The sequence below is a fragment of the Alternaria novae-zelandiae genome (genome assembly GCF_023758075.1).
Source record: "Alternaria novae-zelandiae strain BMP 2774 chromosome Unknown scaffold_25, whole genome shotgun sequence".
NCBI classification, from domain to species: Eukaryota; Fungi; Ascomycota; class Dothideomycetes; order Pleosporales; family Pleosporaceae; genus Alternaria; species Alternaria novae-zelandiae.
In genome coordinates, this window is record NW_026056985.1 from 4844 (window position 1) to 17664 (window position 12821).

At 39.2% G+C, this 12821-nt stretch overlaps 3 protein-coding genes across 3 annotated transcripts; 1 reads left to right on the forward strand and 2 right to left on the reverse strand.

Moving 5' to 3' along the window:
* Nucleotides 1-7391: 7391 nt before the first annotated feature.
* Nucleotides 7392-8511, forward strand: J4E88_009536 (uncharacterized protein; the record flags this gene model as incomplete). Its single annotated transcript, XM_049403135.1, has 2 exons — nucleotides 7392-7395; nucleotides 7466-8511. 2 exons carry the CDS (start codon nucleotides 7392-7394, stop codon nucleotides 8509-8511), a joined length of 1050 nt encoding a protein of 349 aa, XP_049250909.1.
* A 194-nt stretch (nucleotides 8512-8705) lies between these two features.
* Nucleotides 8706-9297, reverse strand: J4E88_009537 (uncharacterized protein; the record flags this gene model as incomplete). Its single annotated transcript, XM_049403136.1, has 2 exons — nucleotides 8706-8926; nucleotides 9000-9297. 2 exons carry the CDS (start codon nucleotides 9295-9297, stop codon nucleotides 8706-8708), a joined length of 519 nt encoding a protein of 172 aa, XP_049250910.1.
* Nucleotides 9298-10943: 1646 nt separating this feature from the next.
* J4E88_009538 (uncharacterized protein) lies at nucleotides 10944-11766 on the reverse strand (the record flags this gene model as incomplete). Its single annotated transcript, XM_049403137.1, has 2 exons — nucleotides 10944-11579; nucleotides 11656-11766. The coding sequence occupies 2 exons, from the start codon at nucleotides 11764-11766 to the stop codon at nucleotides 10944-10946; spliced, it is 747 nt and encodes a 248-aa protein (XP_049250911.1).
* Between the last annotated feature and the right edge of the window lie 1055 nt (nucleotides 11767-12821).

Below are 12821 nucleotides of genomic sequence, written 5' to 3' on the forward strand. Positions count from 1 at the left end.
ATAAATTACTAAACTAATAGATTTTTAGTAAGCCTATTAGCTAGTATACTTTTAGTCTCTAAGTACTTAACTCTAAAAGACTCTTTAGTATACTCTTACCTTAGCTATATATTTTAAATATTAATATATCTAAGGCGTATTATTATATACTTATTAGCGCTAACTACTAAGTATATAGTCTACTAGTTATTATAGAAAATTATCTATACTACTTCTAAGGTAAGTATAAGCTTTTAAAATAGCCTCTTAAGAGCTATTACTTCTTTACTAATATACTTAAAAGTAAAAAGCTCTACTTCTATAGTTAAAGTTATTATAGTTACTTATTATACTACTTTCTAAATAATAGTACTTCTAAAAAGTATAATAAAGTAGCCTTATAAAGAGTACCTAGTCTCTAAGTTATCTATAAAAGAAGCGTTGCTACAAATTATAAGCTCTACTCTAGAGTACGCTCTATAGTAGATAGTCTAATAGTAAGTCTTATATAAGTATATAATTACTTAGTTAACTACTTTTATATACTCTTTACTTAGGTTTATAAGAAAGTATAAAAGCTTTAAGGCAGCGTATACTATATTAGACTATAGTATAATAGCTATATAAAGTAGTAATCTAATACGCTCTTAGTAGTTTTTAACTACTTTCTTATCTACTTTACCTATTAACTTTATAAGCTCTTAGCTTAGAAGTAGTATAGTAGAGCTTAAAGAAGTGCTTTCTAAGTTAAACTTCTTAGTAAGCTTATCTAAATACTTATTATATATAAGCGTTATAGTATAAGCAGCGTAATTACGTAATACTCTTACTTTTAGAAACTATTTAACTAGGCCTTTCTCTTCTAAGTTATATACTACTTTTATTATATTAGTAACTTATAAAGCTTCTTAATAAGTAGTGTAGTAATATATAAGTAGTATATTATTAATATAGAAGAGTAGAAGAATCTTTCTTTATTTATTAAAGAAGAGATAAGGCTCTTCTTTAGAAGTAATAAAACTTACTTTCTTTACTATACGTAAGAGCTCTTTATACTAGAGTAGTAGAGAGTTCTTTAGTTTATAAAGAGCACGCTTAAGCTTTATACACTTACTAGACTCTTTAAAGCTATCTAGTATATTATATACTATAACTAGCTAGTGCTCTTAGTGTGTATAAAGAAATACTTCTACAACGTTAAATTAAAGAATCTCTAAATTAAACTTAGCTACTATTACTATTACTATTCTAAAAGAGTATAAGATAAGTATTACTATATATATAAAGTATATAGAATTAATTACTTATAGATTTTCTCTTACTACTATATAAGCTTTATACTTAATAAAGTAGCTATTCTAATTAACCTTATATATAAATACCTACTTTAGTAGAAGTAGACGCTCTTATACTAAGAAGCGCTTAATTTTTTTCTAAGTACTTACTTAATAAAGTATATTAATCTTCTTATTATAAGTCTTATAGAAGAGCTTTCTATATAGATAGTTACTAAGATCTTTATACTTCTTTAGAAGTAGTAGTAGTTAATTATAGTATATACGTTTAGATAGCTTATACTTCTATAAAAGTATATTACCTAAGATTATAGCTACTATAATTAAGTAAATAGTTATAAGCTTTTTCTAGTCTTCTTCTACTCTATATAAGTATTAGAGAAGACTATTTAGAAGATTATTATCTTATATACTATTCTATAGATTATATAGCATATAAACTTCTAGTTCTTCTACTTCTAGGTCTTTACGTTACTCTTTAATTCTAGAGCTTAATTACGTTAGTTCTCTATAATTACGCCTCTAGCGTATTAGTCTAGAAGTAGATAGTAGTTCTATTTTATCTTATTCTAGAGAAGTTCTAAACATAGAGCGTATATAGAAATATAGTATACTTAGTAGTACTCTATTCTAATAAGCACTATATATCTTATTTTAATAAAAGCTTTCTATATTAGAAAGCTATTTATTACTTAGTACTAGTAGGCGCTTTTCTTTAGTTTAGTGCACTTTCTAAGCATTACTATTATACTTCTAACTAAACCTTATAGTCTAGTACGCTCTAGGCTCTAGTATTTACTCTAAAGTAAATAGGCTAGTATACTCTTAAGAGTCTATATAGATTTCTAGTAGTTAGCTAGCTAAGCTTTCTACCTATATAGAAGATATATTATATACTACTTATTAATTAGGCTAGCTAGTCTATTTAATAGTAAGCTATAATATACTACTCTTTAGCTTCTAGATAGAGTCTTTAGAAGTATACTAGTCTTATATTTTACTTACTATAGCGCAGAGCTAGTTAAAGATATCTTTATATACTTCTTCTACGTTATATAGCTTATTCTTATATAGAAAATTAATAATATACGTAAGCTCTTCTACTAAGTACTTCTAGCTACCTTTAGCGCTGCTTTTATAGAAAAGCTTTTTATTAAAGCTTATATTTCTTATTATAATTATTTAATTAAGCTTTAGAACTTATATTCTATAAATATTAGACACTCTATATTCTACTAGGTATCTAATATAGTCTTTTAGTATAACTTTAAAGTTATACTTATCTTATCTAGCTACTTACTCTCTATTAAGTAGATAAGCTCTATAGCTATAGGTATAAATAGTACTTTAATCTAGGTAAAAGTTAGCTATAATAGTATAGACTTTCTTACTATGCTCTATATACTATACATTAAGTATAGTGTTAGGTACTAAGAGATTATAAGTATATAATAGGCTTATATTATATAGCTAAGTTACTACTTCTATAATATCTAGCTAAAGCTTTTTAGAGAGATTTACACTAACTCTTATCTTAATAGACTTAGTAATTATTTTCTAACCTACTCTTTCTACTTCTTTATTTAGTTTATAGATATAGATAGAGGTACGCTCTATAATAATGCTCTACTCTTTAGCCTATATCTTAAAGCGTAACTTACCTCTCTAAGGTAGCGTTATAATATTATTATCTTAGATAATAATATAGATATTAAGCTTATACTAAGCTATAAAAAAGCTTATAAAGTTGTAAAAGACTCTTATAATCTTTATAAGTATTTTAGCTTAGAGAGTATATTAATAGATCTTACTACTATAATTATCTTTAAGTACTATAATCTAGAGCTCTTTATTATAACTAGTAGAAAAGTTAAAAAGATTTTATAAAATTCTCTAATAAGGTCTTAGAGCTTTCTTATATAGTTACCTAGAGATATACTACCTTATATAAGTAATAGCGTAATACTTATACTTACTTTAGCTTATTCTCTTAATACGCATATTACGCGTATTCTTAACAAGAGCTTAGAGTACTTCTAGACCTAGGTAGCTTACTCTTGCGTACTAAAGCTCTTCTAAATTAGACTAAGAAAGGCTTCTCTAAGATTATTATAAGCGCTAGTTATTAGTTACACTTATTATAGTTAAGTAAAACTTTAAAAGATTATATTTAATAAATATAAGCTTATACTCTCTTTTAAGCTTTACTAGTATAAAGTTATTAGTAAGCGTTTCTATACAAAGCGTTAAGTCTAACTCTAGATACTATAGTCTAGCTTTATTAAGAGCTACTTCTAAGATAATATTAATATAAAAACTCTCTATAAGCGCTACGCTTATTAGAATAAAGTTTTCTATATATAGTTCTCTTTTTCTAGTTAAAGTGTTTCTAATTCTTTATATACTATATCTAAGTACTTAGAAGAAAAAGCTTTTTACTTCTATAGTATAGAATTTATATACTCTTATAAAGGTCTTTAGCTTAAGTAAAAATATATTATTAATAAGATATACTACTACTCTATTATCTAAGATAGTACTTATAAAAAGTAGATAGATATTAAAGTTTATAGTAAAGTACATACTACTAATACTTAGCTAACTTATAATAAAAGTAAAGTTAATAAGTATTATCTAAATTAACTCTAGATAGATAGAGCTTAGGCTCTTAATCTATACTTACTATAGAGAAGTCTATCTCTTCTTGTTAAGAGCTCTCTATAGGCTATTATACTTTAAGTCTCTAAGCTTAGTAGTAATCTTAGCTCTAGCTTTATTAGAAAGCTTTAGAAGTTTACCTATAAGCGCTATTTTTAAACGCTTATATATAGTAGTAGACTACTTATAGTACTATCTATATAGATAATTCTTTTTAAGCTTCTAGAATAAGTTATTATTATTAAAAGCTTATTATAGTGCTTCTATAATAGTAAATACACTACCTTTACTATTAGAGTAAGTAGTATACTCTTAGATTAGCGTAGTAAAAATCTTTAACGCTTATTTAAGAGTAACTTAAGTTCTACTAATAGTAAAAGCTTTAATAAGGTTCTACTATATAAAGCGCCTCTATTCTAGAGTAAGCCTAACGCTAATTACTTCTAAATAGTTCTAGATAGTAAGCGTATTATTAACTTTAGTAAGTTTATACACTTTAGCTTAGGCTAGAATATAAAGATATTTCTATTACTAGCGCTTAGCGTTAATACGTTTTTATTACACTTTCTAGAGGTATACTCTATACTATAAGTATATAAGATTCTTAGTGTAGTTCTTTTCTAGAAAAAGCGTAGACTTAAAGTATTTAATAAGTACTTATAATATAGCCTCTTTCTTTATAAAGATAGAAAGTATAGTAGAAGCTAGAAGCTTTAGGCTAATAGTCTAATTAACCTAGTTCTAAAGATACCTAATATAAGTGCTTTTTAACTACTATTTTATTACTTATACCTTATACTTTATAATAAATAAGTTATACTTATTAGCGTAAAGCTTATTAACTAAGACGTTCTATATAATTACTACTAGCTCTAGAGTAGTTAGAACACTTATCTAGATAGAAGTAGCTATTTTAGTATTAGAGTTAACGTTAGCCTAAATTTCTTTACTTAGAGTATAGAATTTAAACTAAGTAAACTACTTAGACTAATATACTAAGTTAGTAAGCGTAAAAGCTTTTATAAAGATTATTATAGAGTTACTTATTATAAGTAATAAAGTAGTACTTCTATAAAAGTGCAAAGATTAGTAATAGAATTAGTATTACTATACTCTATTAAACGTCTTGCGTCTTAAGTATATAAATATAGAACTATATTATCTTTTTAAAGCGCTAGGCTTATAACTATTATATTTAGAAGTATAGAAATAAATAAAAGATAAATTATTATATTATAAGCTTACTTAAAAAGCTCTCTTAAGTAGTAAAGCTTCTAAGAGCTTATCTTAATCTATACTAGTATAATTACGTACTATGCTCTTAAGAAGTATCTAGAGATGCGTTCTGCGATAATTAGCTTTAAACTTACTAATACTAAAAAGACTTATAAAAGAAGTATAAAATATTAGAAATATAGTTAGAGCTTATTTAGTATATATATTAGTATAGCTTTAGTATTAAATTTAAGCTACTATTTATATTTTTAATAAGTTTTTAGATCTTTAATTTATTATAAGTAGTAAATAAGAATAAAGAGTATATATATAGTAAAAGTATAATTTTACTTACTAAATATTTTAGTATTTTATTACTTTATAATTTATAGCTTTATTAGTTATAAGCTATTAAGAATATATAATTATATTATAATTTTTTTTATTATAAATAAATATTAGTATTTATAAAATAGTTACTTTACTAGCTTAAATTTTAGAAGCTTTAACTATACTAGAAGTAGTAGTACTAAAAATCTAAGCTTTAGTCTACTTAATACTTATACTTCTAAATATAGAATTTTAACTTTTTTAGAAATACGTCTTTTTATATACTAGTAATAGACTTTACTTTTTTTAAACTAGCTTACTATAGAATTATTAGTTTACTAATAAATTAAAATTATAATACTTAGTTACTTTATTATTACTATAATAGTAAGCTATAGTTATTTATTATAAGTTCTATAGTTATATATAAAGTATTATTATTACTTAATTACTATAAGAAAAGCTACTTTACTAAGTAATTCTTAAGTACTAATAAGCTATAAAGCTTAGCTTAAGCTTCTCTAAGCTAAAAATATATTATATTTACTTTTATTTTATAACTTTTTTAATACTAGTAAAGAGCTATACTAGACTTAGATACTTTTTTAATAATACCTACTAGCTTATATATTTATCTTAATGTAGCTTAGTAGCTAGAGTAGAGTTTAAGTGCGTAGGACAACCTCCGGCATGACTACGGAGGATTGGGAGCCAAGATGAGCGCAATGGCGCCCTCACACCAGTTCGAGAGCGTAGTGTCATGGAAAGAAGCCGACTCGGCGCTGCGTGAAGCTTCACAAGGTGCGAATTCCAGAAGCTGGTTGGCGCCATCGCCGGAAAGCGCCTCGGTGCCACATGCAATTGTCGAATTAGTCATTGGTGATTAGGGTCCAAGGCTACCACGATTGCGCCGCCACCCGCGATCGCGCTCGGAATCGCGCCCGTCGCTAACTACACCTGCATCGTCTTTACCATCTTCCCAATCTCGCTTTCGCCAAATTCTCGTCAAATATCTGCGCGGAGAAACTTGAAATGGAATTAGCCTGCACACATGCAGCCCCTCCGGACTTATATTCGGAGCTCGAAGTCAAGTCTTTAGCCTGATTCAGTACAGATGATCGACCCGAAGAGTGACTAACGGTCGGGGCAATGCGACGTTGCGTCTGAATATTCAAACTCTGACAAAATGATCCTCAAAGGCTACATTTTCAGAAGTTGGATCGAATGTTCTTTCGCACACCTTCATGAGAAAGTCGGCCAATCGGGACGTGTAAAAAGTTGCTAAGTTTCACTACCACAGCTAGCACCACTATGTCGACCAACATCTTGGTGTGATCGACATACTCAACTGCAAGCCCCTGCAGCGGAAGAACGATCACCTTCAGCCTACATCGTCAGGCACACTACCTAACGTGCCTGAGAATTTTACAACAACATGAACATCGCGTGCTCATTGGTACAACCGCGCATTTCCGACAATTGGCTTTGAACCCAACATGCCACGACATGGCCCTAAAGTATATCGCAAGCTATGATCGGTGTCATTTGGGTCTGCGCTCGAAGTTTATTACCAGAGTGTGCCCCACGCCACCATGGGCCATGCTTGTTGAAGCTTGACATACTCCTAATATACTCCGCGGTTCCGCTCGATCCACTGTCTGCCTGAAATGAGAATCAATGCCCCGTCACTCGCAAACGACATGTTGACAGGAGAGTCATGGCAACACCACCACCACCAGATCCTCACTTGATTCCTGCGCCTCCTTCAGCGGCAGCGCTGAGGAGCGGGAAGTCCATTGCCGGTGCGACGCTGGCCCTTCAAAGCATCGCTCTGATCGTCTTTGGAGCGCGCATGTGGTCACGATGGATGCCTGTATACAGAATGCAGTGGGACGATTACACTTGCGCTTTGGCATGGGTAAGTAGCAGCTCATGTTCTCTAACATACTTACGATATAGGGTCGACTGACAGAATCAGGTCTTGATAGTGGTAAACACATGTCTTCTCCTTGCCGCCACGCCGTATGCTTTCGGTCTCCCACCAGACGAGTTCTTCCTGTCAGATGCGCAAGCTGCAACCAGGCTAGCGTCTATCTCACAGCCAATTTGGGGGTGGTCTATGGCCTTGGTCAAGATATCCTTCTCCCTGATGCTTCTTCGGATCTCTCCTTCGAAATTCATGAAGCGCTTCCTCTGGTCCATGATCGGTCTGCAGATCGTACTTGCGGTCTACAACACACTAGCAACACTACTGCAGTGCATACCGGTCGAGAAAGCATGGGATCTACTCGGTACAGTAGAAGGCCATTGCTGGAGCAGGACGGGAGTCAGGATCAGCTCGATAACCGTCTCCGTCGTCCATATTCTCACCGACTTCATACTCGCCCTTCTTCCCGTATCTTTCCTTCGTGGGATTCAGCGTCCTGTTCGCGAACGCGTCATCGTCGGCGCACTCATGGGACTCGGCTTCTTCACGGGCGTGGCATCGATCTTGAAAATTATCGCTGCTATGAACTTTGGCAAGACGGGCGACCCCATGAACGAAAGCATCATTGTAGGCATGTGGTCCGCTATCGAGGAGCTTGTGGGTTTCATCGTCATCTGCGTACCCACTCTACGCTCGCCGTTCCAACATGTACTGCGTTACCTCGGCGTCGCCAGTGTTCGTATCAAGAACAACGCGTTCTCCCGCGGCTACGGACGTACACAAGAGTCGGAGGTTAACAGGGACAACTTCCGAAATCACAGCCAGAGTCGTCTTGCTACTGTCGAAGGAGACGAAGAGTCTGGCTTCAAATTGAAGGAGCTGCACACGGAGGAGTCGAAGAGATCGTCGGACGAGATGCATTGGCGCGCGAATGAGAGGAATACAGGTAATGGCGAGATATGGTGCACGCATGAGGTCGTGGTTCAGCGAACCTCTCTTAGCGGAAGGCCGTCGCTTGATCAAGCTCATGAAGGCGCGGATGCGCCTTGGAAGGGCGAACCATTGGATTTTGACTTGGGCATGGCAAGCAGGCACTTAAGTCGTTGATGAGGAGAGCATTGATCACATGAGGGAAAGATAGCAGACGTCTGTTTGTTTATTCCAAGCGAGTGTACGAGCTATATGAGAAAAACGAATGTATAATACTCCCACAAATATCCCACCCTGTCAACTACAGAGGACGACCGGCCAAGTGAGAATCCAAGGTGTTGAACCACGTTCTCAATAGGTACGAAGCGCACTTAGTTGCGCCCAGGCAAGCTGCGGCCCCTGAGACTGAAACGGTTGGAGTTGATCTGCTCAGCGTTGACATCAATTCCGTCACAGCGCAACTTGCGATAGCCTTCCAGCCGATCGACGGTCAGGCCACACGTCAGGAATGCCGCGGGGAACGGATAGCACTTTCCAACAGGCACATCATTCGTATCGACCAAATCGCCACCATTGCGGTCGCGGTAGTAAGCTAGATTGCGCAAGCGTATGTTAGCCTCTCACTTCCCCTTTCTATCGCACATCAGGGATAGGAGGACACTTACTCCAGTGATAGCCCTCGAAATTCATCTCCAGAATCTCAATGTTGGCAGGATCATCATCGTCAGAGCGGCCGCAGCCGTCGCCTTCGCAGCGGACGCCACGGCCACTCGCGTCGTCGGTGTCGGGCCAAATCCAATCTAGCACAGTGTCGCAGTTGGCTTCGTCCTGGTAGACTTGCCAGCCTTCGACGTTTGCGGTAATGCCGTTGCCGCCGATGCCTACGCGGTAGATCTCGAAGTCGGCGGTGACGGCGCTCAGGAGTGAGGCTGTTGCCGCGAGGGTGGTGAGGAGGTACTTCATTGTGGATTGGGTTGATTGAATGAAGAGATGAGGGTCTGGAGGTGAATGGATTGAGTGATTTATTCCAGTAGACGCGGATGTCCATCCTCTTTTATATGCTGGCATGTCAACCTGAAGACTCTTAAGTCCGCTCCGCAAGAGAATAGTCGACCACACCGGTATTGCTTTTGATCATCATGATGTCTACTGTCTCAGACATCTCGAGCATACAATTGGATTTACTTCTCACAATTATTGGCTGCTGCAAGGTTCGGTTGAATACACTGTTGAAGAAGTGGAGTCGTGAGACATGCCCAGATGGAGTGAGTAGTTGCCATCGTATGAGAACAATCTCGTGAAGCTTGGCTACAGAAGCTTACGTGTCAACCTGAGGTAAGTGTGACCGGTTTGATATGAGTACAGACTCTTGACAGTTGCCGAAAAGGATACTCTCGTTTGCGTGGTTAAAGGCAGTCTGTCAGCACCCAACAAACCATAACTTAGAAACCTTCGCCTACCAAACCCAAGGCACGAACTCCAGACTTTGCCACAAGAACCATTCTATTCAAACAACTACTCTCACCGGTTCAACTCCATCACCACTCCATAAGCCATCCCGCCAAGCTCGATCAACGTCAAAGTCAGCATGCCAAGTAGCGCACAACGACCCGCATAGGGACACATAACGCAGTTCACAATACGCCTGGCTACACAAGCTTACTAGATTAGCTAAACACTATACCAAAAATGATACACTGCCTGCTCATTGCGGACACATCAACATCCGTTTGGAGGGAAAGGGCATTGCGTTGACACATCAAGCCAATCGCTCTGCTGCTTTGGTACGACGGGTGCGGTCCGTTCACTGGATATACCCGCGAAGCATCACTTGGCAGGGCGGATATGTTTTTGACTGCCAAGAGTCGTTCGCGAGTGTAAGTGTGTATAGGGTTCATGTGCTTCGCGCGTGTATTCGGATTGGACTCTGAGCCCGGGCATCAGGCAGCAGGTCAAGTGAGAATTATCTGCTCGTTACTGTACGGACGGGAGCGAGTGAAAGAATTGCTTCGGCTTATGGATCACAGTGGCGTGATCGCATGGTTTGGACAGAGGTTTTAGGTCTCGAACGTGTGTTGAACGATCATGTCTATAGGCCTGATGTGCTCAATTGGTGATCTTGGCAACACAGGGCTGCCAGTGACGAATGATGGATTGAAGAACTACATATTCAATGTCAGCCCCGTCTGCTTATCATTTACCTAGTAAGACTATATGAGAGGAAGATGTGTAAACCTTTCCTGTCTGATGTGTCATGAGTTGGAGCGTGATGTGCGGGGCACTGTTGGCTGGAGCGCAATGTCGCAGAGGTCCATATTCACAATTCATTGAACATCACGTAGGGGGAAAGTGACTAAAGGGTATAATCGGTTCCATTACGCATCACAAAAGGTCCTTTTGGGTAAGCAATCGCGCCGACGACTATGCAAAACACTCGCATTCCACTCTAGTTACAACCGCCAACCACACACACGCACACAATCAACGCACAGATTCGGAACCAAACAAGAAGGCGACACCCTATGAGTGAAGACCAGGAGTATCATCGAAGAGAAAGGAAACCAATGCTAGTCATAACATAATAACATATCCGGGGTACGGAAATGCGCTTATAGCATGAAAGCGAAAGCGGCAGCGGCACCAGCGAAGCTGAGCGCAGCCTGAACACCGGAAGCAGCGTTGGTGGTAGCCTCAGGGAGCCTGGAGGTGGTAGCGTTGCCACCAGCAGTGGGCATGGGGACGGTGCCGTTGGCGTGGACACCAGTGCTGTAGGCGGGGACCATGGCGGAGGTCATGACGGTGGTGGGGTAAGGAGCCTCGCTGGAGTGGACGGAAGATGGCAGAGGGATGGGGGTGTGGCTGGCGGCGGCAGATGAAGCACCGTATCCGTTTCCGTAGCTGGCAGCGGGAGTGGAGCTGGCGGCAGCGGCGACGCTGCTGGGCTCGATCATGGAAGAAGAGACGGCCTCCTCGCACTTTCCAGCGGAGATACCGAACTGGGTGGAGTACTGGTACTGGCCGGTGACATCGTCGATGATCTGGATACCGTATCCGTTGGGGCCGTTGGTAGCCTCAAGAGTGGAGGCAGGGGTCCAGCTGAGGGAACCGCTGTTGGAGATACCCTCAGCGATGGAAGGACCGAACTTGACGACGTTGGTGGAGGGGCCCTTGAGGAGGAGGACAGAGACCGTGTTGGGGGTAGTTGGCTGCCAGGTGATGGTGAACTGCTCGCAGGTGGGGACAACCTAGTGGGGCGCATTAGCTTCCAGGGTCTTGTTTGGTTTCGCGATGCGCGCGCAACGCTCAGGGGTGCAAACATACCTCGTTCAAAGGGCGGGTGATGGGGTTGCCACTGGGCTCGCCAACGGGAGCGTGGATCTGGGCAGCGGCGAGGCCGGCGAAGAAGGTGATGATGGTAGCCTTGGAGTACATGTTGATGGTTGTTGTGGTGGTATTAGGTGATTAACCGGAGTAGATGGAGTATTAAGTAGTGGGAGATGGTTGGTAATGAGTGACTGGTTTCTTAAAGAAGGGCTGAAAACAAAAGTCTTCTGAGGGCTGCAAGATATCTAGGCGAAGGTGAGCAGTAGGAAGAAACAAGACAAGAGGGAGTCAGTCGAACTATATCGATTTTCCCATCCACAAACGGTCAATGCAGGTACCCCTGTTGCCGGCGCAACTTAAGATTGGTGCTCCAGTCCCGTGCAATATCCTTCGGAGCCAGCGCTAGGACGCATTGCACCGCGCTTGGGCACGCGTGACGAATGACACCGCGACGAGGGATTTAGGCAGCTCGTATTGCAGTGGATTGCGGCGTCTTCAGGAGTGCTTGGTGGCTTTACCGGTCAGCTTGTTGGACGCTGGTGCGGGCTATTCCTGGCTGCTTGGAGATTGCTTCTGTCGCTACTGTCTGCGGGTGCCTGAAGGTTAGGAGCGTTGTTCCTGTCAGCCGGCAGACTGTCAGCAATATCGGCGCTTACACAGCCCTAACAGCTAAAGGGCCGACAGCTCAACGCCGAAGAGATGAGGGTCGCATTTCATCGCGGTGTTTGAGTTTGCGGTGAGGCGGTGTCACGATGCGCGGGCGAGGGTTCTCCAGATTCTCGCAAGCCGTGGAACGCGATCTGCTTGCTTGTGCCCGAGTCGTGCGCTCTAGCTCAGGTACCGTTGCACTGGCGGCCGTCGAGGCGCCACTGGCTCACGAACAGGCCCCGAAAAGGGAGAGTTAGGTTGGCCCTTTGTCGCACCTTCGTGCGCTCTGGCTCAACGCATCGCCGTCTAAGCGAGGCTGCACATCACAGACATTCATCTCACCGTAGGGCAGGTGCGAGCGAGATGGCTTGGGCCGGGCGCGGCAGCCGCGAACAAGCCCGTCAGCCCGCAAAATCACCGCTTCACCCCATTAAACCTGGACAAAGTAATCCAACTCACAGCTCAGACGTGTCACGATAGTTTGCGTTTGTTTCAATTTCTCCATTGCATTGTTG